We start from the raw sequence: 25383 nt of genomic DNA on the forward strand, positions 1-25383 counted from the left end.
ACCCTAACATTTAAATCTAACCAATAAACAAAATAAAGAAATAACAGGGTTTTTTATCATTAATTTAAATATAGATTGTTATTTCTGCTGGAACAATAAATACATGTATTAGAAACATGTTTTCATATTTTTTATATACAAATCAATATGACTGGAATTTTGGTTTTATAAAATTTACAGGTTTGTGAAAAAACACATTTTAATGAATTTATAAAAAAAAAAAACTATTACATATTACATTGGTTGTGACCTTAACCGATGTAATATGTAACATATAACACCCAGTTGTGATCTTAACCAGTGTAATATGTGGCATCAGTATTTTACTCTGGAGCGCATATAACACAGGTTGAGAGTCACAACTGGTGTTATATGTGCTTCAGAGTCACATATTGAAACCACATATAATTACGGTTGTGGCTCTCAACCGATGTTATATGTGTCCTTTGGAGTACATATTATTTAATATTTTATTTAGATTTTGGTACATATTACACCAATTTTTATAACTGATGTTATATGTGATTGACATTTTACATCGCTGAAATCTACATTGATGAGAAAACCAGTGTTATATGTCTCCTAAAATCGATCTTATATGCGTTTTTTACACTAATATTTCTTGAATATATATATATATATATATATATATATATATATAAACCCTAAACCCTAAACAATATATACATGGATTTTCTAAGTCTTTTAACTTTTAAATATATGTATCTTTTTATTTATTAACTTGTGAAATTTAAATATGTATTAGAAATATAAACTTAAAAAATAAGAAGTAATATTAAGTTGTACATGAATGGGGGAGTTTCCTTCTATTTTAAGTTTAAAGAAACTAAATTGTGTCTTTTTTTATAAAAAGTTTTCATGTTAGGCATCACTGTGCTACTTGACATCTCAGCTAGGCTGACAACTCAAATAACAACAATCATTTTTCATCACAGAAAAAAAATATTATTAAAAAAAGGAAAAAGAAAGAAAATACAAAAATATGGGAGGACTAGACCAAAACTCACATGTTAACAAAAACGATACATAGGTAGATTATACTTATTAATAAAGAATTCTAAGAACAGACTAGATAGAAGCTTATTATACCAATGAAAGGATTCTCTATGAATAAATCATAAATTAGCCAACTTATCAGCACACACATTCTCTTCACGAAAAATATGAGTAACCCTAAACTAAATTGTGTTTATACCTAACTACTTTTAATAATTCTTCTTTTAATTATTTTTTATAATATTTTATAAATCGACAAAAATGGTTTCACACAAAAGATATTATTAAATATTCTTATGTATTATTCCTCGTAATGGCGTCAATTACTAATATTATTATATTATTATCATCGTCATTATATTTATACTAAAACTATATATAACAAAAGTAATGATATATCGATACCATTATAATATTTTATTTTAAAAAAGTTATCTTTTATTAGTAGACTGTCAAACAAACTTTATCCATTTATCAAGTACATTCATGTAACGATTATTTATGTAAGACAAATCTTTTTAAATAATAGAGAACTAGATTTTGATCGGCCAAGGTTCTCCTATCTATTCCAAATATAATGAAAATCAAAAGTACATAATTTGTTCATAGAAAATAATTACGTATCGAAAAAATTTAATTTAAATTATTTTATTATAATATAATATTTTATTTCAAAAAACAGTTATTTTTTATTATTAGAGTGTGAAACAACTTTTTTCATTTTACAAGTTTGTTCATGTAATGATTATTTATGTAAGACAGATTTTTTAAATAATGAAGAACTAGATTTTATTTATTTATTTTTAAATCGGCCAAAATTCTCTTATGTTTCCCAAATATAATGAAAATCAAAAGTACACAATTTGTTCATAGAAAATAATTATGTATCGACAAATTTTAATTTAAAATTTATTTGTTTAGTTATAAGATCATCACAATAACCAACTAGAAAATATATCCAAATGACTGTCCATTAATTTATTATGACTTCCATAATAACTAAACCCAAAAGAACACTTTTTTCTTCACTATTTTTTTACAAATATTTTTAAAAAAATAAGAAAACATAAAATGATAAATTTATAATTAAAAATAAAATAAATAAAAAAACATTTTTACAAGAAAAACCGATTTTAAACTTTCAAACACTATAAATATACATATAAAAATCAAAATCAAAATAGAATATATATTTTTCATTATCAGATTGGAATGAATAAGCTTGGAAGTGGTGGGAGGTAAAGGTTTGGTGAAGGTGTTGCTGCTTGCATGTAAGATGATATAGGTAGCAGCTTGAGGAGACTAGCCATGACTTTTTCACGGACAATATGATAGTCGATCTCTGTATGTTTGGTTTGCTCATGAAAAACGGGATTAGAGGCAATTTGTATTGCAGAATGATTGTCACAATATAGAATAGCTGGCTTGACATAAGAAACGTGAAGGTCTTGGAGAAGATATGTTAGCCATTGTATCTCATAAGTGGTGGCAGCAAGTGCCCTGTATTCAACTTCCAATGAACTTCAAGAAATGATTTGTTGTTTCTTAGATTTCTAGAAAATAAGAGAATTTCACAGATAAATAGAGAATCCAGTAATAGATTTTCTTATGGTAGGACAGGTTGTCCAATCAGAGTCATTAAAAGACCTTAGTTGAATAGAGTTAGAGTTGTGGAAGAAGATACCAAATCTAGGAGCAGATTTGAGGTGCCTCAGAATTCGAAAAGCAGCCTGTTGATGATCTTTTGTAGGTGCAATAACAAATTTCCTGAGATTGTTGACACTAAAAGTGATGTCCAATCTGGTGTTGGTGAGGTATAAAAGACGACCAATGAGTCGTCGGTAAGTAGAGGGCTCTGCTTCAGAGAGCTAGGTGCCTTCATTCAAGGATAGCTGTGAGGTTTGAGTCATGGGGTAGGCATAGGTGCGCAATCAAGCGTCCTAGTTTCAAGCAGGAGATCCAAAGTATATTTTCTCTGGCTTAGGTGAATTCCGGTATGGTTACGCGCCACTTCAAGTCCCAAAAAATACGATAGGTCCCCAAGACTCTTTATTCGAAAGTGCTCATCCAGGAGTTTGGTAATGTGAGAGATTTCCTCAACATTATTTTCATTGAGTACAATGTCATCCACATACACAAGAAGAATCATTATTGATCAATTGACGTTCTTGTTGCACCACAAGAGAAAAAATCTCGGTGATAGGAGGTATGGGTTCCAAAAGATGAACATGAGATTTTATATTATGATATTGATCATTCAACCCACGTAAATGTTGCATAGCCTGATCCTCATGTTTTCTTTGATTGATAATACAGAACAAGAACATTTGATTTTACAACTACAGACAGGGTTAAGCCTAAAATTCACAATTTCATCTCAGATAACTCTAAGTTTTGTAAAATATTCAGTCATAGACTGATTCCCTTGACACAAGGTGGCAACATCCATTTGTAAATCAGAAATTCTAAAGAGATCACTTTGTGAATACCTAGTTTTTAAATCGTTCCATATGTCGATGGCTAAATCCATCCAAATAATGCTTTTCCTAATAGAAACTGAGACATAATGTATTAACCAAGAAACAACCATGTTGTTACAACGTTTCCAGGTCGAAAGGGTTGAGTGATTTGCGGCAACGCATGGATGTGTCCCAAGGATGAATTCGATTTTGTTTTACGCACTCAGTGTCGTCGTCATGGATCGACTCCAAGAGTGATAATTGGAAGAGTCGAGGATCGGTGATACTAGCGATGTGGTTGGGTTTTCGTTCGGATGTAATGAAAGATAGGTCTGGTCGAATTGTTCCTCTCCCATAACTGAAAAGAAGAACAAGAAAAATGAAAAAACGAAACAAGAATGGCAGAAGAAATAAAGAAGAACAAATATCAGAGAACACGGCAGAGCTCTGATACCATATTGGAAGGAGATTAAGGCAAAACAGTACTTCCGAGTATGAAAACCCTATAAAGTAAAGAAGTAAAAACAATGTATAATTATTGATATCTATTTTAAGAGTACACAGAGATAGTACATGGAGAGGTGCAAAAAGGAATGGGTTGGTAATCCGGGCCATATACAAAATAAGGAAAAGCCTAGAATAAAAACAGTACATGTTATCAGTGCATTCTATGTTGGAACCTTTTATTGATGGTTTTTTTTCTCCATTAGTGCATTTTTGGTGTTTGAAGAGTTCTTTTATGAATTTATCCAAAATAATTGTTAAATCCTTATGAGTTTTTTTTAGTGTATTGTTCTTTATAAGAAAATATCAAGAGTTGATTAAGTAGATTCAAACTTAATGCAAAGGTGATTTTTTCTTAAAAAAGTTAGAAAGGATAAATTATTTTTAGAAGAATAAGTGCTAAGTAATAATGTCTATTTACTGTTAAATACCAATAGAGTAAGTTTAGCTAATTTTGAGTTGATGCTAATTATTTAAAAAAAAAATTGAGTAAAAATATTTGTATTGGCGTGATGTGGTTTTAGTCGATATTAATAATTTTTTATTTTTTTAATTAGTAAAAATATTTGTGTCAATGTTAATTAACTGATATAGTAATATTTATTTAATTTAACATAAGTTAAATTATTATTAACTTTATTTATTTTATTATTTATTTCAGTTAATGTTTATTAGAGCAATTTTAATATAATATATTTTTAAAATTTGTTTAAGTTACCTAATTTCATTTATTTGTTATGAATTTGTATATTCGTAACATAAAATAATAATCAATCTAAAATCTTAAATTTAAAGACCATAAAGTGTTGTAATCCGTGAAATTTTATTTTAATCAAGTAAAACAAGTAATTTTTCTCTCTCAATTTTCTATGTATGTTTTCTCATTCTCATCTTTTTTATTATCATTGATTCCTTTCATCCACACTTTTATCTCCCACGAAGGAAATACAATCTCACCCTCTTTCTTCTTTTGAAACTCTTTCAAAAAAATTAATGATTTTTTTTTTTTTTTTGGTATGTGCCATTTTGCAAGTTTATATACCCCCAAATTACGAGTTGCTTGTACATTATAGTTTATAATTCGGTCAAACTTTTCTTAGTTTTTAATTCAGATTTTATTATTATTAATTCATATTTTATTACTCTTAAATTATTTTACCGTTATATTGCATTAATGGTCAATTTACAGACATGTTATTATTTTTAGTTTATATTTTCAATAATTGTAACTATTATTATTATTATTATTATATATATATATATAATTGAGTGAAAATCAAAATGAATAAGATCTATTTTGCAATTTTGTACAATTACATTCAATCAATTGTTACAACTTTTTGTCTTCTCTTATTTCATTTAAGTAGTTACTACAATAACGTCCTCCTATAATATAACTCCATCTAACATTTTTTTATTGATACAAAATAAACATTCAATATCTTAATAATAAAAAAAAGGATAATTGAGTAATTATATATGAAGAAGATGGGGGAATTAGAATTATTCCTAAAATGATGTGGTGACCGTTTGGTAGTATGGAAGAAGCTTCAACTGTTTGGTGGAGTACCTTAGGTGTACATTATAAAAACCTGAATATTCGACCAAGGCGGTTAAAAGGCCTCAAAGTTATTCTATCATGTCCAAACCACTATATATATGTAGGCCAATTTCTACAAAAACTTGTATAAACACCACCACCACTTGTTTGATAAATAGCAATCTTTTCACAATGCACAAAGCAGCAGCAAAGTCTATGCTAACAGAGGAATTGAAGTCCAAAGCTGAGGTTTATCACGGGGACAAAGCTTGCAGGGAGAAGTTCTCTTTGCTGCTGGCAGAAAAAGGTCTACCTGAAGGGTTACTGAGCATTGAGGACATTGAGGAATGTGGTTATGTGAAGGAAATAGGGTTTGTTTGGCTAAAGCTGGAGAAGAAGAAGGAGCACAGGTTTGATAACATACTTGTCTGCTATGATTCAGTGATCACTGCTTATGTGGAGCCAAACAAGATCAAGAATCTAACTGGGGTTAAGGTCAGGGACTTCTTGGTTTGGTTCTCTTTGAGTGAGATTTATGTTAGGAGCCGACCAGAAGGACCTGTCATCACCTTCAAATCTTTGGTTGGCTTGTCCATGTCTTTTCCATTCTCTTTCTTCAAAATAAGCCAGGGATGAAGCAAAGATCAAACTGTAATTAGTGAGAAAAAAGTAGTATTATAACTTCTGTTAGTGTTGATCATGGTAAATTTAAAATGTTGTCTCACTAATATGTGATGTAGAACTATCTATTTAGCAGATTATTGAGATAACACTTGTATTTAAGCTTCTTATTTTTCTCAAAACATATTTTGAATGATTTAGTTGTAGTAGTTCATTAAAAAAAATGAAAGTGTGAAAAAGAGGAGGTGGAAGAGAAAGAATATGCTGCATAATATTATTGGTTTGGTTTAGAATATGCGAAGAGGTGGTTATTGAAGTGTCTTTTCCAAATTGATCACGTAATACTCTTGGAGGAGGCGTGTGCCTTTCATTTGCATGGCATAGGTTACGTGAGATGAGGTGTGAAGGAAAGCTAAGTTAAATATAATTAGAGGAATCTAGTTACTATAAGAGAATATATATATATATATATAACTTTTGCTTCAATCTGCCAAGCCCATGTGTGCATCGGGAAACTTGTAAAAAACAGAGGCAAAAAAAATCTAAATTTTGTCGTTAAAATAATAATATCGTTTTTAGGAATTCACAAGTGATGCCAATCAATTTTAATTAGACCACAATGAACAATTATATTTTATTAATCAGCTTCAATCAAATAAGACTAAATATTAAAAGAAAAGTTGGTTAAAAGTTGAATTAAAGTTTTTTTTCCGTTTATCATGCAAGAAGGTTGAGATGAGTTTATTTATATAAGATTCGGGAGATTCACAAAACCTATATGTCAGAGACACTACTGAAATGTATAATCTCCCCGTTCGAAAGGTAATACAAATTATATAATTATGAATTATATAAATTAATAATAAGATAATAAAAAGATGTTTTTTTCTTAAATTTTATAATTATAATAAAAATTTATATAATAAATTTTTATTTTTAGAAAATTAATGTATTTTTTAAAAAAAAATTGTCTAGAAATGTACTAGAGTTGTCATAAATCCAAAAAATATGTTTTGAATTTCATATTCACGGATACGTGTCTTACAAGTGTCATACAAGTATCGTTGTCCGATACGAGTATCTGATACTGACACGTCATTTAAGATGAGTGTTTGGACTTGATAGTTCGTGTCTTACAAGTGTCATACGAGTGTCAGTATCCAATACGAGTATCTAACACCGACACATCATTTAAAATGAGTGTCTGGACTTCATAGTTCGCAACTGATTAGGATAATTTTAACACTAGATAATTTTAACACTAATACTATTTTAGTAAAGGCTATTTTAGTAAAGGAGTTTATGTTTAATTTAATCTCAGAGATTTACAGGCTATAATTTAATCTTATCTTATGAAATCTGCTATCATGTTAAAGCATGTTATCATTATCAAGAACTTGATGATTTAGAACTACCATTGTGCAAATTTGAAGCATTAATTAACTATTGCGGTGTAAATAAGTGAAGAGAGAGGGTAAGATGAGTGGTTGAAGTTTCAGAGAAAACCTTGTTGTAGAGGCAACAGAGGATGAGTGTTCCATTATCAAGAGATTTCATATCTCAATCTAAGTAGAGTGTAATGTAGTAGACATGGACAGAAAGCTTAAGTTTTTTGGCATTATTTTTCATTTATTAATTAATACTTATATAGCATAATTAAATATTATTAATTATTTTATTTTATTTTAAAACTTAAATATGTATCACTTAAAAATTGGTTGGGACTATACTGGTGATTAATAATTTCTCTACCAAATAACCATGTCATCAATTCAGCATAGGCATATTTGAATAAACTCATTTAGAAGAATATTTTAAGAGAAATAAATCAAATAAAAAAAACTTTTTATAATCTAAATTAACTCAAATAAATTTAAAATAAGAATTTAGAGAAATTATATCAGATAAATTTTACAAATTAATTTATTCTTAATGAATGTTTGTGGATTTATGTGACATTTTTTTCTACATTTAACTAGTCGGTTAAAATGGTCAGAAAGACCCTTTTTCCAATTTCATTCAGTTGACACCTAAAAAAATATTATTTTATCCTAAAAAAACTTTCATTCAATTAACAGCTAAAACCTTATTTTTTTATTATAATATTTTTATTAAAAAAACCTAGGATGGTGAAAGATAAGACAGAAGCTTGATAAAAATGACATTTGAATTGAATGGTTAATGATGAAAGAGTGGCTGTATAACGTTGCTGATTTATTAATACTCATACATCTCATACATATGATGTTGATATAATAGTTGCCAGAAAATTTGGGAACTGAAATTGGTAGAATGAGTGCTTATAGATGATTATCCACGAGTAGGAAGATGGTTGCCTGTTAAGAAAGAATGAACAAGGGAGAGAGCTTGAGTGGGCTTGTTCAATGGCACCAAGTGACCAGCCCCTCTCACTGTCACATATGTCAGTCCTTCATATTCCACTATTCTTCCTCCAACCTGCTTAAGTTAATCATGTTAGAACAAAACATGTCACAAATAAACAAATTACATAGTCAATTACAAATTACAACATCATTAGTGACTGTATATATACCTGGTTATCATGGTACCATGTTTGCCACCTAGACTTGAGAGGTAATCCCAGAGCCTCAACACAATATCGTGTCCCTATAACCGGCACTCTCCCATCTGCATCTCCACTGTACCACAAACAAACCATCTCTTTAATTTGTTAATGCTGAGTAGGAACTTTTGTACCCAACTAATCAGAAACTGAACCTAATTAATGGGAGTCATGACATAAGAATGATGATTGGAAAAAGGAAATCACGGTAAAAAGCAGGGATTGTAATCCCTGCACGGATACCACATGAGTACGTGACCCTTTTGCCCAAACCAAGTACAAATTTCCTCTACTCATTCAATGCACATTGTTCATATCTAAACTTAACAATCATGTTAGTGATTAGACAGTATGTGATCTTGAAAGAGAGAAAGATAGAAGGCAGTAAAAATACCTGTAAATCCATATCTTAAGCCCACCCTTGATGAGTTTGGTGTATATAGGTAGGACCGAGAAAACAGAGAAGTTGTAAGCCCTCAATATGGAATTGCTGAGCATGAAACATGGAAATTAATATTCAATGTTCATTGCCAAAAATAAATAAAGTTCATTCAAGGAACTAATTTCAGTGCTTACTTGCAAACCTTCCATGCCACGTTAGTGGCTCTTTTAGTATCTGCATGAAAAGATGATTGAACATCTTTTCTATTGAAATATTCTTCTGCATAATTGGAAAAACAAGGGTCATAGCCTCCAAAAATTCTCATCCTCCTTTCTCTATGATCATTTCTCACCTGCAAGAGGCAAACTTTCCCTCAACTTAAATAACTTGACATGGAATAAATTAGTGAAAATAGCTAATAAACCTGGGATATTATTTATCAACCTTGGTAAATAATTCATGGCCGATACTGTTGCTCTCATCAGCTATTGAGGATGTGCTGTTTAAAGGACATCTCGGGGCATAAATGTTGTATATGTCAATTTCTGAGTAATCATGGAAGACTTCGTTCATGGCCCTGTTGCATTCATTTGACCATTCAAATTGTTTAAAATCACATACTTGTTTTGCTTTCTCATATTGCTGGTCTGATATAACTGCGTGGCTCCATGCATATTCCAGAAGTCCTTTATAGTCATAGTAGTCATCAGTCTCTGGGTTACCAACCTGAACATGTGAATATATTTAGAAAGCAAAGAAATCATCTGTGGTGCATATTTCAGATGTTTCATAATTTTTAATTTTAGACAAAAATGCATGTTGTTTTTCTAATCACAAAGGAAGTTCAGAAATCTACATTATAAATCTACATTATTGAGATAAAACTTTAATTTTTACTAAAGAATGAACTGTGTCTAATTTACTTACAATAAAACCTTTAAGATTAATAAAGGGGTAAATGTTGCTATCTTTGTTTCGATCAAAGATTAACTCTGCAAGCTGAGGGATATAGTGTCCTGGAAAATGGAAATGTGATTATGCTAGTAAGGTATGAGACAGAGAAATCATAGTGAAGTTAACCACTGACCTCCGTAGCTTTCTCCTGATATAAAAAAGTCCCGGGATTTGAACTGTGGGAATCTTTCTAGCCAATTCACCAAGAAATTGTAGGCATCCTCAGCTGATTCAAGTAGTTTGTCAAACATGACCACTTTAATCAAAAAAATCAGAAGAATTTTATCTTTTGTCAAGGAAACTCACCGACAAAGTTATCCTCTAATATGGTGTCAGAAGAGGTGTTAGTATAAGAAAATCCAACTCCAACAGGGGACTCCACAAACAACAAATTTGCTTCTGCAAGGGTTTCAAATTTTCAAGCAAATCGTCAATCTCTACCCTTCTTAATACTTTTTAGCTCAGAACAAGTCCAAAACAAATATTTGGAAGCAACAAGAGACAATAACCAAACAAACACAAAACCTTGATTCCAAGAATATTTGTTGAAAAGTAGTCCTTCCCCGTTTTTATTGACTATAAGAGGTCCAATCTCAACAACGGCACCATACCCAATAGAGGAGCATCCAGGTCCTCCAAATGCCAACCAATCAAATGAAATGGTTTCAATACATTAAGATCTCTAACTATGGATAACATTAGAGGAATTAAAAGTGAAAAACAAAGCAATAATATGACAATGGTGGCTGACAATGACAACAAATTATAATGAATCACAAACCTCCATTGAGCCAGAGAAGGAGAGGCTTCTTGGAGGGTTCAGACTGAGCTTCAAAGAACCAGTAGAAAAGGGCCCTTCCATGGTTTTCATTGACAGTGATGTAACCTGAAAAGTGTGATAGTGAGGGGCTGGAAGGTTGACCAGGAAGATCGATTATTCTATCAGACTCATAGGTTGCATTTAATGCAGAAGCTTTAATGAAGGAAGTACTCAGAAGAAAGAAACATAGGAAAGGGAGAATCAGAATAACATTGATGATGTTCTTCTTGAAAACTGCTACTACTAAAGTGGACTTTTTTGGCCAAACCATTGAGTTCATTATTCTTATAGTGCTAACATTGGTGACTGTGAAATCACTTGGATATGTAGGAAATGGCCAATGTACAAGTGGTACTACTTTTTGTTCTTGTCCTTGCTTCTTGTTTCATATATCCACTTTGGGTGGTGAAGCATTAGGTATCAATAGAAACTATTTTCTTTATAATTATTTAATTTCTTTTTAAGTATTAAACAAGCATTGATTAAATAATTAATGTTATTTATTATATTATAATTTATATATTTAATATTGGCAACTTTAATAACAAAAATATTAAATGTTTATTAATTAAATAATTAGTAAATTTAATATGTTTCTTAAATTAAATTTATTTATTAACATATGTATTAACTAAATAATTATTAAAATTAGTATTAGTTATTAGTTATAAAGCTATAGTTTGAGAATTTAATATTTAAAATTTAAATGCATAAATTATTGTATTGTTCATTTACTATAATTTAATTTAATTCTTAAATAATAAATTCAAAAGAATGAAAAAACAAGAAAGTAAAGGTAGTGTGAATTCGGGTGTCTCCAATTCATTTATAAATATGTAAATATGGGGAGCAAGATATTACTTTGGGATTTTCCAATTTTTTTTATTTACAGATAAAAGAAAGAAAAAACCTACGTGGAGCTTGGAGGAAACATTGCAGCACTTGGAACCTATGAAGTTCGGACACTCCTCTTAAATGACGTGTCGGTGTCCAATACTTGTATGACACTTGCAAAACACGTATCCATGAAGTGTCCAATTTAAAAAGTATTTATTAGATTTATGACAATTCTAGTACGGTAAAAACACAATTTTAAAGAGGAAAAATATATTAATTTTCTAAAAACTCAAACTTTATTGTATAAATTGTTATTATGATTATAAAAATAAGAAACAAATCCTTGTGAACTAGTAATGAAAAACATCTTTCTGCTCCAAAAAATAATTGGAAACATGTGCACATAAATGTTTATTGTCAATTTATATAATTTATAATTATATAATATATAGATCTATGTCTCTGTGTCTTACATTTTAAAGATTTTACATATCTCTATGTCCGTATCGTATCAATACCCGTGTTAGTGTGAATAGATTTTACATATCTCTATGTCCGTATCGTATCAATACCCGTGTTAGTGTGAATGATACATGCTTGGAACCTAAAACTTTACACGAAGGGATAAATTGCAGCAGGGCGCAGAATTATGGGGAGCATAGACATCTCTTTACAATAAAAATGGCAAGGAACTGGAAAAAAAAATTGTGTGAATAGGAATTGGAATTTCTTCCTTCACCTCCACATCTTCTTACTCTACCTCTATAAATCTTTCAATTCCAAAATTACCCTCAAACAAAAAATATATGATTTATTTATTTTTTCATTTTCAATTTATATAATTTATATATTTTTCAAACTCTAAAATTTGTAAAACAAAATTATATTCCAAATTTCAAAATTTAGAATATAATATTTTTTTTTCAAATTTTATAATTTAAAAAAAAAATTGAATTCGAAAATACATTATAAACTTTATAATTTGGAATATAAAATTGTATTTCAAATTTTAGAATTAAAAAAAAAATATTAATAAAAAATATGAAGAAAAAAAAAGTTGTGCTTTCATGTCTTTTATAGAGGTAAAATAATAAAGCATGGAAGTGCAGGAAAAAAATTGTCTTCGAATTGATGATAAGGAGAAGATTTTGGGAAGGACATATCACAACTTTGGCTGCTACTTCTTTTACCTCGATACATTTCTTGGTAATTTTGTATTTTTATCCTTTAGTAAAATAATAAATTAATCTTTAAAATTTTACACACTTTTTTTTTCTTTCATTTTATTCAAGGACCTTCATCTTTTTCTTGCATCTTTAATTATTATTATTTTAAATATTTTGGATTAGATAATTCGAAATATATTTTTAAATTTGAAAGTGTTTTTTATATTTGTAGAATCCAAAGCAATTTAAATATATATATATATATATATATATATTATTACATAATCCAGAAACTAATTTTGGATTCAAAAATATCTTCTAGAATATGTAATCCAAAATATATATTAAAAAAATAATATTCTGAATTACGTAATTCAAAAGTTTTTTGGATTTGATATTAACTTATGGACTATGTAATTCACATATATTACAAATTACATACATAAGTTGATCTCATATTCAAAAAATAATTTGTCAAAAAATAATTTGTCAAAAAATAATTTGTCAAAAAATAATTTTTGGTTATGTAATTCATAAGGTAATCTTGAATCTGAAAAAGGCTTTTAGATTACATAATTCGAAAGTTAATCCCTAGTTTGAAAAAAAAAATTGAATTATGTGATCAAAAATATGAACTACACCACATCATAAATATCATATGTTTTAACTTTTTTATATAAAGACATTTTTAAAATACAAAAGCTTATAGGGTGACACAAGAAGATATGGAGGTGCGGAAAGAAAAGGCTTCAAAACGTAATGGGCTCTATTAACCGGCTTGAATACCTTATATAATATGAAATTTTAAAAATTCGGTCTAATTTTAATTCAACTCAAAATCTCTTAATGTGTGACTGTTTAAGAGTATTCCAATTTAACTACTGATATCATGTATGTTATTGTGATCAAATATTTAAAAGTCAAATTGTATTGCTCTTTGTCATCTTATCAAATAGTGAAATATACATGTTTAGATAAAAAAAAAAAATCAATATTTAATTTCAAAATGTTTACTCAAAATTATAATAAAACTTTTAAAAGGCGATTAGGACAATAATTAAAGTAGTGATTGAAAAGTAAACACTTTAAAAATAATGTATTGTTTTGTCATTATATTAAGCGACGAATGTGTTTAAAATATTAATATAATTGATATTAAACTAAAAGATAATATTTAAAATAAAGGATTTAATTCAACTTTTTGAAAATTGTAAAAGGCTAAACTGAATATAAATACAATGCTAAATGACTGAAAATATAATTTAGTTTTTTTATATATAAAGAATAAAGTTAGTTCGTAACATAACTTGCAAAATTGTAATGGAAATATAATTGTTTTCCATAAACTCAAGGTATCACCAGAATTTTGTGGAGTAAAATTACAAATTCATGAAATATATTAAAATAAGTTGGTTCTTATTTATTTTAATAATTTTACTTTTAATAAATTCACGGACCAAAAAGTAATAATTTTAAACTTAAAAAGTATATAAGATTACTAAATTAACAAAATAAGTAAACATTACCTCTAACTGACAAAGCTAATAGATATGTGTGAATCTTATTTTGAGAAATAAAAGATAGATTCGCATTGTTTTAAGATTTTGGATGTCATCTAAATTCATCATATAACTATGAGTCAAATCTTATTGTTGTTGAATCTTTATTATAAATCCCCTCAAAAGTGGCAGGTACTTATTCTTTGTGCATGTCCAGGGTAAGCACCCCATAAATAACCCATATTTATATCCTGTGATTATCTTCATGTGTTGACTTGGTAAAATGAGATAAATAAGCTTTACAACAAGAATGCATCATTACTAATAATCTGTATATTACACAGACTTAATGCAACAAAGACTGGTGTGTATCTAGTGTTGAATATTGAAATTGAAAGTGCTAATTCGCTCAAAATATAGAATTTAGGACAAGAGAAATGGGCAACTTGTCAATTGTTAAGTTTCAAGAGGCTGAAGAATTAATTTGGGATTCTTCTCCTGAGATTTTGTTTTCCTTTTGGGGGAGAAGGGTCGAATAATGACTCTTGAGAAGCGGCTCAAGTGATCCTGGAGTCCTTCCATCTGGTAATGACCGAACCGCCAATCTCTATCTATATAAGGTCGCTGTACAGGTTCATCAAGTCCACCTGTCACGAGAAGCAAGAAGACTTGGACACTTTTCCATGTAACCCCTATAAGAAAATTCTAACAATGTCTATATACCTATTAACATAAGCTTTTAAATGTTTCAGATGGAGTACCATTGCCCAACATTTTCTTTTTCAACATGATCACCCTGACACAAGGTGTTATATTTGTCTGGTCTGGCCTTTCCCAAAGGAGCCAAAACCCAAATTCAGTGGGAAGCACTCAGGAATTAGAATCTAAACAGCTTCTATATGTTCTGCAAGGATTAGAAGCAGTATTCTGATTGTGGCGGCTAAGGGACAAATGGTCTGAGGGAACAGTATTTTGGGACTAATGTATAGCGGGTTCAGTTTTCTGAATTGTAAGCATACGCAGTCTACCTGAGGTTTAAAGCTAATATTCAAACAATAAAGGCACTCTTAATTACACATTTTAAATCTAACTGCCGTGGATCTTAAATGGGCTTTATATAAATTTAGTTGGTTTGGTTCACAGTCCATTGTAATTGGTTGATCTTGACTAAAGTAGTACTTATTATGCAACTGCTGTCGAAGCCATTAACTATTGGGTTTTCATGTAATTTGTTGCCAAAGTGCTAAGGCATCAACTACATTATTAACAAGGCCATATCATACTAAGACAGTTAAAAAACAATATGAAACTTTACAATTATATCACCAGTAAATAATTACCTGCATACATTAGACGGTGTTTATTCACAGCCCGATAAAATGGTCTTGTTTTCTTCTCTTTGGCAGCTCTTTGGAGTTCATCCCATGCTCTTTCACGATCTTCACGTGTGACTTTGCCGGTATTCACAATCTGCAATCAAAAGCCCATAGTTAGTGATCCAAACTAGACAGATCAAATGTCACGGAAAAGCAAATGCAGACAGGGAGTTCGAACTTTAGAAAATAGATGGTAAGAGGGGCGAGGGATCCGTGCAAGATTATTTGCCCTGTCAACCGCAACAAGTCCAAACTTGGGACCATATCCATCGGCCCACTCCCAGTTATCAGAAATAGTCCAGAACAGGTAACCAAGTACACGTACACCCTGTAGAACAATTACAAGAAGTCTACAATCAAATTAGTTGTTTATGAAATAATAGTTTAATTTTAAGGAAATAAAATTTAATCCATAAATAAAACCATGTTTATAGCAGCATAAACAGCAAGCAAATGCTCCAAGAAATATGGCCGGCGGATCAAATCTGTCTCATCCGAAACACCATTTTCAGTGATGATGAAGGGAATTTTTAGATGTTTGTATCTTTCATGGAACTGAAGCAACATGCGGTATAAGCCATCAGGGTATACCCCGCGACCAGATTCACTATACTCATCATTTTCCACCAGCTTCAGGCCTGCACCGGAAACCACTTCCTGAAATGTCACAATTGTTAGTGTGTATGCCAAATATCATGCATAGTGCATATCAAGGTTAATAAAGCAAACCTGGCCATAGTAGTTTATGCCTATATAGTCCAGCTTTTCAGATATTCCATCAATGTACGGGAAGAGAGTCAATGAATTAGCCAGAGAAACAGCAGCGACGTCATACAAACCGAAGGGTCGCATAAATGACACATGATGTGCTACACCAACTATTGGATTTAATGGGTTACTGCCAAAAAGATATTATAGTTCAGATAACTACAAACATAAAAATAGAAAAGTGCCTAAGTGATCAACTCCAACTGTTTAGCTTACAAATACGAAGGGATAAGGCATAAAACAACTGATTGCACTAGAAAGATATAGTAGCCAAGAACTCAAACAGAGAATGGACATAGACAGAAGCTAATAAATAAAAGTTAATACAGATGATCCCCAGAAAAAAGGATAAGTATCATAAGAAATAATTTTAAATTTCATAAGCAGGTCTATGATGATCTATATGGCCGATATAACTTGCAATAAATCTAAAGCTTTTATGAGAAAGAAAGATAAAACTTGCAATAAATCTAAAGCTTTTATGAGAAAGAAAGATAAAACTTGCAATAAATCTAAAGCTTTTATGAAAAAGAAAAACCTTAGTCCGTGGATGTAGTCATATGCCTTTAAGTGTGCAACAGACATCCAATGCATGGCCTGTTGAAAAACACCGGTTGGAAGTGCTGAAGTTGCGACCTCAAGCATATCAGGATGGCCTCCAGGCCAAGCTCCAGCACAGTAAGTAAGCATACAGAAGACATGGGGCTCATTAAATGTTACCCAATAGTCTACCGAATCTGATACACTGTCTACAACAAGCCTACGTGAAAAGAGAGGATATGAGAAAGAGTTTCATCAATATACTATCATAAGAGGAGTAACTCAATAGGACTAGACAATAATGTGATCTAAACTGGAAAATTGATATTCATGAAAAGAGCAAATAATCTACTGAAGCAGGAATTTCAATCTCTTAACTTTCCCAATATGCATTAGAAAAACACGTGCATGGAATTAGTAGTCATAACTTCATAAGTAAAGAGATGGAAGGATGGTTAAATGTGACCTGAAAACTCAGAAACTAAAATATTACAATGGACAATTCACAGAGGAAGACATTTCATACTGAACTATCAGTTTTTCATTTAACTTTCAAATGATTTTCTTAGCAATTTAGCGTGGTTCGATTGGTGCTTTGATAAGAAAATAATATCATACAGATAATAAACACTAAAGGGAAAACTAACCTGGTAAAGTCCATGAAATAATCCACTGTCTTTTCCAGCTTCCAACCGCCATACTCACCAGCCCAGGGTGGAAGTGAGTGATGGAAAAGAGTAAGCATCACCTTCATTCCATATGATCGAACCTTATTGATAATCCACTTATACCGTTCCAACGCAGCATAGTTAACCTAAGAAAGAATAACACTTGAGTTACTCAGTTCAATTGGTTGATAAGGCTCAACATAAAGCTGAAAATTGAATAGCATATAAATAAGCTCCATTAAAGAAGCTGTTGACTGACATAAGCTTAGTCATGCATGGCACCGTAATTCATCATCATTTTGAAAGTTCAGCTTCTAACTTACAGATTCATTAAGGCTGTTTACTGGCTCCACTGGCATGATTCTTGTCCAATCTATTCCCATGCGAAAAACAGTAACACCGGTATCCTTGGCCAATTTTATTTCTGTTTCAGGATCAGACCAAAATCTTAACCTCTCCTCCCTGAAAATCAGAAATTTCTTACTAGATAGCCATTAAACTACAGCGTATTTTACTTCATGGAGTTTGGGAGGGTAAATTTTTCAATTTTGAACTAAGAGTTGCATGATATTTACAGAAGGAGTTTTATAGGCATCTGCGCAAGTTTTTACACTCCCAATATCATCATTGATTTTGACGTAATTACTATAAAAGTCACCCAACTTATGACAGTTTCCTTTCATGATACCCCATATGATTTGATTTCTTTCATTGTAAAAAATAATTAAAGAATATATGCATGAAATGAAAAAAAATTGCACTCCCTTCCATTTCCCCAAAACCAAACAAAAACCCGAGGTTAGAAAGATCCATCTCTTGCCGCAATTAACATAAAAACAAAATAATCTCAAGGCTTACGGGCGTGGAACATTATGCCAAGCAGTTACATTAGGACGAGGTTCTACTTCCCCTTCTTTTCCTTCCACTTCCAAGTACTTCTCAAATCCCCTAATCATGGCCTCCATAGCCACCTTAATAGGCTTCCTGCCCCGCGGAGACGTCGCGGCCCGCTGGGACCCACCATCGCCAGAAGCAGAAGCCATCACAGCATCCACTGTCTGCCTCCCGTTGGAGTCGTCACTCTTTTCCTCAGCAAACCGGATCCAAGCATCATCAAGCCTGTCCTCGACATGAGCCGGTGCTGTAGCCAAACCAAAGAAAAACTCCTCTTCTGCAAGAAAAATAAACTCTTATCCGTATGCTTTGAAACAAACAACCTAAATAGCTCACTTTTCATACACCTGAAAATTTACAGCCTCTTAAGCTCAGTCACAGTTCCAATTTCATTGTAATCCTTGATATTACAGGAAGTTACGGCTTATACATCACTCTACATAAACCTTGAAAATGCTGCAGAAATTATCCTAAACACGAATTTCATCTACAATGATTAGATGACATTTCGTAACTTCACTTAATTACGCCTGAAAACGCTCCCTTTCCCTAGGTCGTTGAGAACAAAGGCTTTTGAAGTTTAATTGATGAAGAGAGAGCGTTTAATTGTAAGTTACCGGCGAAGTTGAAGTCGGCGAGAGTTTCGGACGATTCGTCGATAGGGGAGCGGAATCGGCGAAGGTTGTTCTTGCGGAAGCGGGAGTAGGAGATGGCGTTGGCGGCGACGGTGAGAGTAAAGAGAGCTCCGGCGAGCTTGGTGGCAGTGAGGAAGAGTGCAATCAGCGTCATGGAAATGCGTGTTTCAGTTGCTAAGTAACTCTCCAAGTCATGGCAAATAGAAGAACATAACGTGGTGCGCGTGATCTCCACGTCAGCCCACCCAAATCAACAACGCTTCTTTCGCCGGCGTTTTCTGAACTTCGTCTCTCAACTGAGAAAGATTGAGAGCGAGTGATCCACGTGGCGCGTGCCAGCTACGGAGTTTCTAGATGGAATTTTTCTTGGATAACGTCTTTTTTTTTTATTTCTCTTCGATGTTCCAGAAACAAAGATGCATGAAGATTCACAACAAGAATATTATGTTACTCTTATATATAATTTCTATTTTTAATTTTGAATATGTAACTTTGCTGGTGTTTATTTAGTTTTTGTATGTGTTTACAATAAGATACTGTGTAGTATAACTACAATTTACAACACAAGGTTGTAAACTCTGACTAAAAGACAACGAAAATAATAAATGATAAAAGTTGTTAAGACAATTTATATTATTTTTGCTTTCACGTTTGAAACTCTGTAATGTAATAATTTTGTCTTTAAAAATAATAAAAATATATATATTTAAAATATGCTTAATTTCTAATATGAGACTATTAAAAATATGAAAAAAATAGAAAATAAGATTATAATAAAATTGTGAAATATGTTTTCTCATACAAAATATCTTGATGGTTTTTATTTTTCATTTTTATTATAGAAAAAGATCAATTTATCTCCGTATAATAGGCTTACTTTTGTTTAAAACTTACATAACTTTTTAAATCTAAATAATTAAAATAAAATGGAAATTATTTATTTTACATTTTCATTTTTATGACAAATTTTGATCATTTTTCATTTTTTCAGTAAAATTTTTATTTTTATCTATTAGCACAAATTTGACTGTTTTTGTTCATCAAATTTTTATTTGTCTGTAGTTTTAATGTATTTTTTATTATGATCATTAAGCGGCTATATAACATTAAATTAAATTTAAGAATACTTTTTTACAAGATAACTAATATTTTATATTCTAGAAAGTTTTTGGTAAACGTATTTATTAATTTTTAGGTGCTAAGAGCTACATATAAACAAATATTTCATTCAAATTGTTTACTTTTAGGAGTCTTGTTTTTTGAATTTGAAACAAAAAAATTATAATTTTAAGTAGATTATAATTTTAATTAAGGTATAGGGATGAAGGCTCGTGGAGTGCGGTGAGAGAGGACGAGGAAAACCGGAGAAGGCAGGTGGTGCGTCATCATCATCAACACTCGACAAAGTCTTTTCCAACCTTCTTCTTTTCAAACTTTCCAGAAAATCATGGTGAATATGAAATGTTCAAACTGTTTCAGAAATGGGTCAGGGTTAAAGAAGTGTTCATATCTAAACGTTTGAATAGATGGGGCAGAAGGTTTGGTTTTGTAAGGTTTTTTGAGGTAGGAAATGTTCTAAGCCTGGAGAGGGAGTTAGATAACTGTTTCATCGAAAACATGAAACTTCATGTTAACGTACCAAGGTACAGGAGGGAAAGTTTTGAGAATAAAGGTAGTGCCCCTTTGTTGGAGGAGAAAAGTAGAAGTGGTGGGCTTCCCTTTCGAAACCCACAGAGGAAGAACAAGGAGGTGTGGATGGAAAAAAGAGGGAAAGAAGTTATCAGGAATGAAGTAGGGAAGGATGCTATTGGAAATGACCTAGGTAAGCAAACCTATGCTGATGTAGTAAGAAGCCCAATTCGTGATCCTTGGAAAGGGCCTTCTTTTATGACTAAGGCGAATATCTTACCGTGGATGAAGAACAACATGGTTGGTCGTATGAAGCCGGAGTGTGAACATGAGGCTTTGCAGGAAGAATGTTTTAAGGAGGGATGAGCATGCTCATAACACGCTTTTTGGGAGACAATCTTGTTCTGTTGACCTCTAAGTCCGGCGAGAAAATAGAGGACATAGTGAAATCTAATACTGAATGGTTTGATTGTTTCTTTGAGGAACTTAAACCTTGGTCAGAATCTCTTGCGGTCAGCTACAAGCGGGTGTGGGTTAGATGTTATGGGTTGCCTATTCACTTATGGAGCAAGGAGTGTTTCTCGAAAGTGGTAGAAGATGTAGCAACGCTGATGGAGGTGGATGAAGCCTCTTTGTCATGGCATCGGTTGGAGTATGCGCGGTTTCAAGTAAGAATGTTGAAATCTCGTAAGGCAGAGTTGTCCAAAGGTTTTCGGATTAATGGGTGTCTGTATAATATTACTTTGGTGGAGGAGATGAATTATTATGATGGAGTCAAGTTCGGATGCAACTGTGAACATAGCCTTGAAGGATCATCGGATAGTGTTTCATCTTTTGAAACTTTTGTTGAAGACTCTCTTTTTTCTGCAAATCTGAGTAATGAAAGGGGGGGAACGGAGAAGGAAGCAGAGGGTGGCCAGAGGAAAAGAAAAGGGAAGGGAAGGGGTGGTCTATGAATAAGACAAAAAAGGGTCTAGAAAAGGAAGGTGCAGAAGAACTTGTGTCAGGTCAGGGAAAGTTTGTTTCTTCTTTCACAAAAGAGGAGGTGAGGCTGCAGGGAGGATCAAAGGAGGGGACAACAGCATTTGCCGCTCAGCAGGTCAATGTGGCGTGTGGGGCTATACAAAGTTCCTTGGTCAACTTAGTAAAAGTGGGGAACTCTATTAACTCTCTTAACGAAAGCCCAGTGTTATCTAAGGCCCATTTGCAGGTTAGTGGAACAGAGGCCCATGTGGACACCAATGCTAGGTGTGCATCAGTTTCAGAAAAATTCCTCGAAGGCGTATGTGCAATGGGTTTTGACGGTGTACAATCATCAACGCCGAAGAGTCCAAGGGTGGAGCAGCCATTGAAGCACTCTTTCATGGGTGATAGTAAAGGGGGTGCTTGTTCGTTAAGTCGGGTAAACAATTCCCTATCCAAATCGAATAGCGGTCGGAAGTTTTTGATCAGTAAAGGCTGTGAGGGAGATTTGGGGAAGAAGATGTGTGGCGTTGATCGCGACGAGGAGGAACATATAGAGGTGGATGATCATCAAACCCCAGATAGAGTGCGTCATCTACGTGCGCTATGGGAGCAGGGGGGTCGAACGATCCAGCGACGGTGGCGTTCTAAAAGGGCACGGGATCGCTACACTCCGGGAATAGATACCCAACCAGGTCACGTTCTTTAACTTGTGCGTTGTCTGATTCAGAAATTGTTAAATGTAATAACCGAATTAGGAAAGAAGCTATTAAATCTGAATCAGTTAGGATATGAGAATTGGCAAAAAGGTTAGGTACGACATGTCCATGGGGAGATGTTATGATGTTACAAGAAGTGGAGGTGATGGGGGATAGGGATAGACAAGTCTTGAGCAAGATGAAGAAGGGCACGAAAACAGGTTGTTTATGATTATTATCAATTTAAATATCAGAGGGTTAGGAGGAGGGGTAAAAGCTAAATATCTTAAGCATATTATTTACAAGGAGGGTGTCGAGTTTCTGTGTTTGCAGGAGACAAAAGTTACGGGTTTCTTTGATTTTAAATGTGTTGCCTTATGGGGGGATAATAAAATTGGTTGGGTACTTAATGAAGGAGAAAATGGGGCAGGAGGTCTTCTCTCTATGTGGAACAAAGAAGCGTTCGAGTACAGGTCTCATGTTAAAGGAAGAGGTTTCATAGTTGTGTCTGGGACTCATGTCAAAATGAACTGCTTATGTGTAATTGTGAATGTGTATGCAACATGTTCGATTAGTGATAAAGTTGTCATGTGGGATGCTCTGTCAACCATTAAAAGTGCTAATCATAATGAGGTGTGGTGCTGTTGTGGGGATTTTAATGCTATTAGGTTTATAGAGGAAAGGAAAGGTGTTAGAGGTTTTTCCAGCTAGAAGAAAGAGATTAGAGACTTCAATGAGTTCATTGATAGGAATGTACTGGTGGAATTACCTCTTGTAGGTAAAAAGTTCACCTGGTATAAGTCAGATGGGTCCGCCAAAAGCATATTAGACAGATTTTTAGTATCCTTGGAATGGTTACAAAGGTGGCCTACGAGTAAGCAGTATGTTTTGCAGAGGGAAGTCTTCGATCATTGTGCTATAGTGGCCAAATCTTGGGCTAAAGACTGGGGTCCTAGACCCTTCAAAACTATTGACGCTTGGCTTTTGGAACCTGGATTTAAGGACTTGGTGAAAGGCAAGTGGAACAATTATGAGGTACAGGGAAACAGAATGTCCAGGCTCAAAGATAAATTGAAGTTGCTGAAAACAGACATCAAGGAGTGGAACAAGAGCGTTTTTGGAAATATTGAGGAGTGTAAGCGTGAAATCATGATGGAGATTGAGAATCTTGATGTCAAGGATGCTGAATGTGATCTTTTGGAAGGGGAAAATTAAGAAGATTGGAGTTACTCAGTAAAAAAAGGATCTTAAATAAAAAGATGGAATCTATAAATAAGCAGAAAGTTAGATCTACTTTGTATAAGCATGGGTATTCAAATTCCAAGTATTACCACTCTGTTATTAGGTGGAGGAAGCTTAGGAACAAAGGCAAAGATGTTGAAATAGATAACCAGTGGTGCGAAGAACCGAAAGCTGTGCGTAGGGAAGTGAAACGTGTGTTTGAACAGAGGTTCAAGGCCACTCCTGATCATGGTGTTAGGCTTGGTCTTGTGGACTTCATGACTCTCCCAGAGGTGGCTAGTCTGAAAATGGTAGAGGATTTCTCTAAGGAGGAGGTCAGGGTTGTAGTGTGGATGTGTGAGGGATCAAAAAGTTCAGGTCCAGATGGCTATAATTTTAATTTTATCAAGAGTAATTGGGAGATTTTAAAGGAGGATATTTTGGAAGCAGTGTACATGTTTCAAGAATCTGGGAGCTTCTCAAAGGGCTGCAATGCGTCGTTTATTGCTCTTATTCCTAAAATGAAGAATCATGTCTTGGTTGAGCACTTCAGACCTATATCTCTAGTGGGAGCTCTTTATAAGATTATCACTAAGGTTTTGTCGTGCCGTATCAAGGAAGTCATGCATTTAGTTATAGATGATGTTCAGTCAGCCTTCTTGGAAGATAGGGGTATGCTAGACAGTGTCATGATGGCAAATGAGGTAATTGAGGAGGTTCGAAGAAATCGGAAGAGTGGGGTGTGCTTGAAGGTAGACTTTTCTGCTGGACATGTTACAAAGGATGGGGTTTCATAGCAAGTGGATTAAGTGGGTGAAAGGATGTTTGGAGACGGCTACGGTGTCAGTCCTGGTTAATGGTAGTCCAACAGAGGAGTTCAAACCTACGAGGGGGTTGAGGCAAGGAGATCCTCTGGCGTCGTTTTTGTTTCTTATTGTAGCAGAAGGGCTGGCGGGTTTAGTACGTAAAGCTGTAAAGGAGGACTTGTTAAGAGGTATCAAGGTGGGGAGAGACGAGGTAGATTGCTGCTTGTTGCAATTTGCAAATGATACCTTATTCATGGTGAAGACTCCTTTTCCAATGTTTTTACAATCAAGGCGATTCTCAGGGTTTTTGAGCTGGCTTCTGGGCTCAAAGTTAACTTTTATAAATCAAAGATAGCAGGGCTAAAGGTAGATCGAAGCAATCTTGAGCTATATGCGAAAACTCTCAATTGTGATGTCATGCAAATACCTTTTATCTATTTGGCAATGCAAGTTGGTGGTAACCCAAGGAGGATACAGTTTTGGGAACCAGTGGTGGAGAAAGTTAAAGTCAGACTTAGCGCGTGGAAGGGGAAATGTCTATCGTTTATCGGTAGGCTATGTCTGATTAAGTCGGTTTTAACCTCTATACCTTTGCTCTATTTGTCTTTCTACAAAGCACCAACATCAGTCTGTGATAAGATATCTAGTATTCAGAGGGGGTTTCTTTGGGCGTGGGGCAAAAAAAGTAAATATATAGCCTGGGTTCGGTGGGAAAATGTATGCAAATCAAAGGAGGAAGGGGGATTGGGGGTCAAGGATATTAAGAAGTTCAATCGGGCTTTGCTAGCAAAATGGAAGTGGA

The 25383-nt window shown here is 33.0% G+C and overlaps 3 protein-coding genes across 5 annotated transcripts; 1 reads left to right on the forward strand and 2 right to left on the reverse strand.

Annotated features, from left to right (window-relative positions):
* Nucleotides 1-5589: 5589 nt before the first annotated feature.
* On the forward strand, nt 5590-6457 carry LOC137805863 (plant/protein (Protein of unknown function, DUF538)). The gene has a single exon (XM_068605763.2). The coding sequence runs from the start codon at nt 5620-5622 to the stop codon at nt 6154-6156; it is 537 nt and encodes a 178-aa protein (XP_068461864.2). The 5' UTR covers nt 5590-5619; the 3' UTR covers nt 6157-6457.
* A 1833-nt stretch (nt 6458-8290) lies between these two features.
* SCPL33 (serine carboxypeptidase-like 33) lies at nt 8291-11237 on the reverse strand. Of its 2 annotated transcripts, XM_068607463.2 has the most exons (10): nt 10843-11237; nt 10587-10694; nt 10368-10460; nt 10195-10287; nt 10035-10123; nt 9552-9833; nt 9302-9459; nt 9120-9215; nt 8696-8801; nt 8291-8598 (listed from the first exon to the last, which is right to left on the reverse strand). In XM_068607463.2, exons 1-10 carry the CDS (start codon nt 11159-11161, stop codon nt 8452-8454), a joined length of 1491 nt encoding a protein of 496 aa, XP_068463564.1. In that variant the 5' UTR covers nt 11162-11237; the 3' UTR covers nt 8291-8451. The 2 variants fall into 2 exon arrangements, with proteins under 2 accessions (XP_068463564.1, XP_090156857.1); XM_090300731.1 differs by lacking the exon at nt 10035-10123 and having other exon boundaries at nt 10843-10974.
* Nucleotides 11238-14681: 3444 nt separating this feature from the next.
* SFR2 (Glycosyl hydrolase superfamily protein) lies at nt 14682-19748 on the reverse strand. 2 transcript variants are annotated; one of them, XM_068607464.1, is made up of 10 exons: nt 19247-19748; nt 18594-18906; nt 18059-18197; nt 17715-17881; nt 17066-17287; nt 16489-16657; nt 16183-16416; nt 15938-16087; nt 15724-15853; nt 14682-15030 (listed from the first exon to the last, which is right to left on the reverse strand). In XM_068607464.1, exons 1-10 carry the CDS (start codon nt 19416-19418, stop codon nt 14840-14842), a joined length of 1887 nt encoding a protein of 628 aa, XP_068463565.1. In that variant the 5' UTR covers nt 19419-19748; the 3' UTR covers nt 14682-14839. The 2 variants fall into 2 exon arrangements, with proteins under 2 accessions (XP_068463565.1, XP_090156764.1); XM_090300638.1 differs by having other exon boundaries at nt 17066-17276; nt 19247-19699.
* Nucleotides 19749-25383: the final 5635 nt, after the last annotated feature.

Source organism: Phaseolus vulgaris, chromosome 3 (genome assembly GCF_051622355.1).
Source record: "Phaseolus vulgaris cultivar YP4 chromosome 3, ASM5162235v1, whole genome shotgun sequence".
In the NCBI taxonomy this organism is placed as follows: Eukaryota; Viridiplantae; Streptophyta; class Magnoliopsida; order Fabales; family Fabaceae; genus Phaseolus; species Phaseolus vulgaris.

What these genes read in the sequence shown, in the direction of transcription:
- LOC137805863 (XM_068605763.2), top strand. Translation starts at nt 5,620, where the DNA reads ATGTCCAAACCACTATATATATGTAGGCCAATTTCTACAAAAACTTGT.
- SCPL33 (XM_068607463.2), bottom strand. Translation starts at nt 11,161, where the DNA reads ATGAACTCAATGGTTTGGCCAAAAAAGTCCACTTTAGTAGTAGCAGTT. An exon ending in CCTTCTCTGGCTCAATGGAG is followed by an intron (nt 10,695 to 10,842) that starts GTTTGTGATTCA and finishes TGGCATTTGGAG; the next exon opens with GACCTGGATGCTCCTCTATT. An exon ending in GCCATGAATTATTTACCAAG is followed by an intron (nt 9,460 to 9,551) that starts GTTGATAAATAA and finishes TGCCTCTTGCAG; the next exon opens with GTGAGAAATGATCATAGAGA.
- SFR2 (XM_068607464.1), bottom strand. Translation starts at nt 19,418, where the DNA reads ATGACGCTGATTGCACTCTTCCTCACTGCCACCAAGCTCGCCGGAGCT. An exon ending in CGCCGACTTCAACTTCGCCG is followed by an intron (nt 18,907 to 19,246) that starts GTAACTTACAAT and finishes TTTTTCTTGCAG; the next exon opens with AAGAGGAGTTTTTCTTTGGT. An exon ending in TAAACAGCCTTAATGAATCT is followed by an intron (nt 17,882 to 18,058) that starts GTAAGTTAGAAG and finishes ATTCTTTCTTAG; the next exon opens with GTTAACTATGCTGCGTTGGA.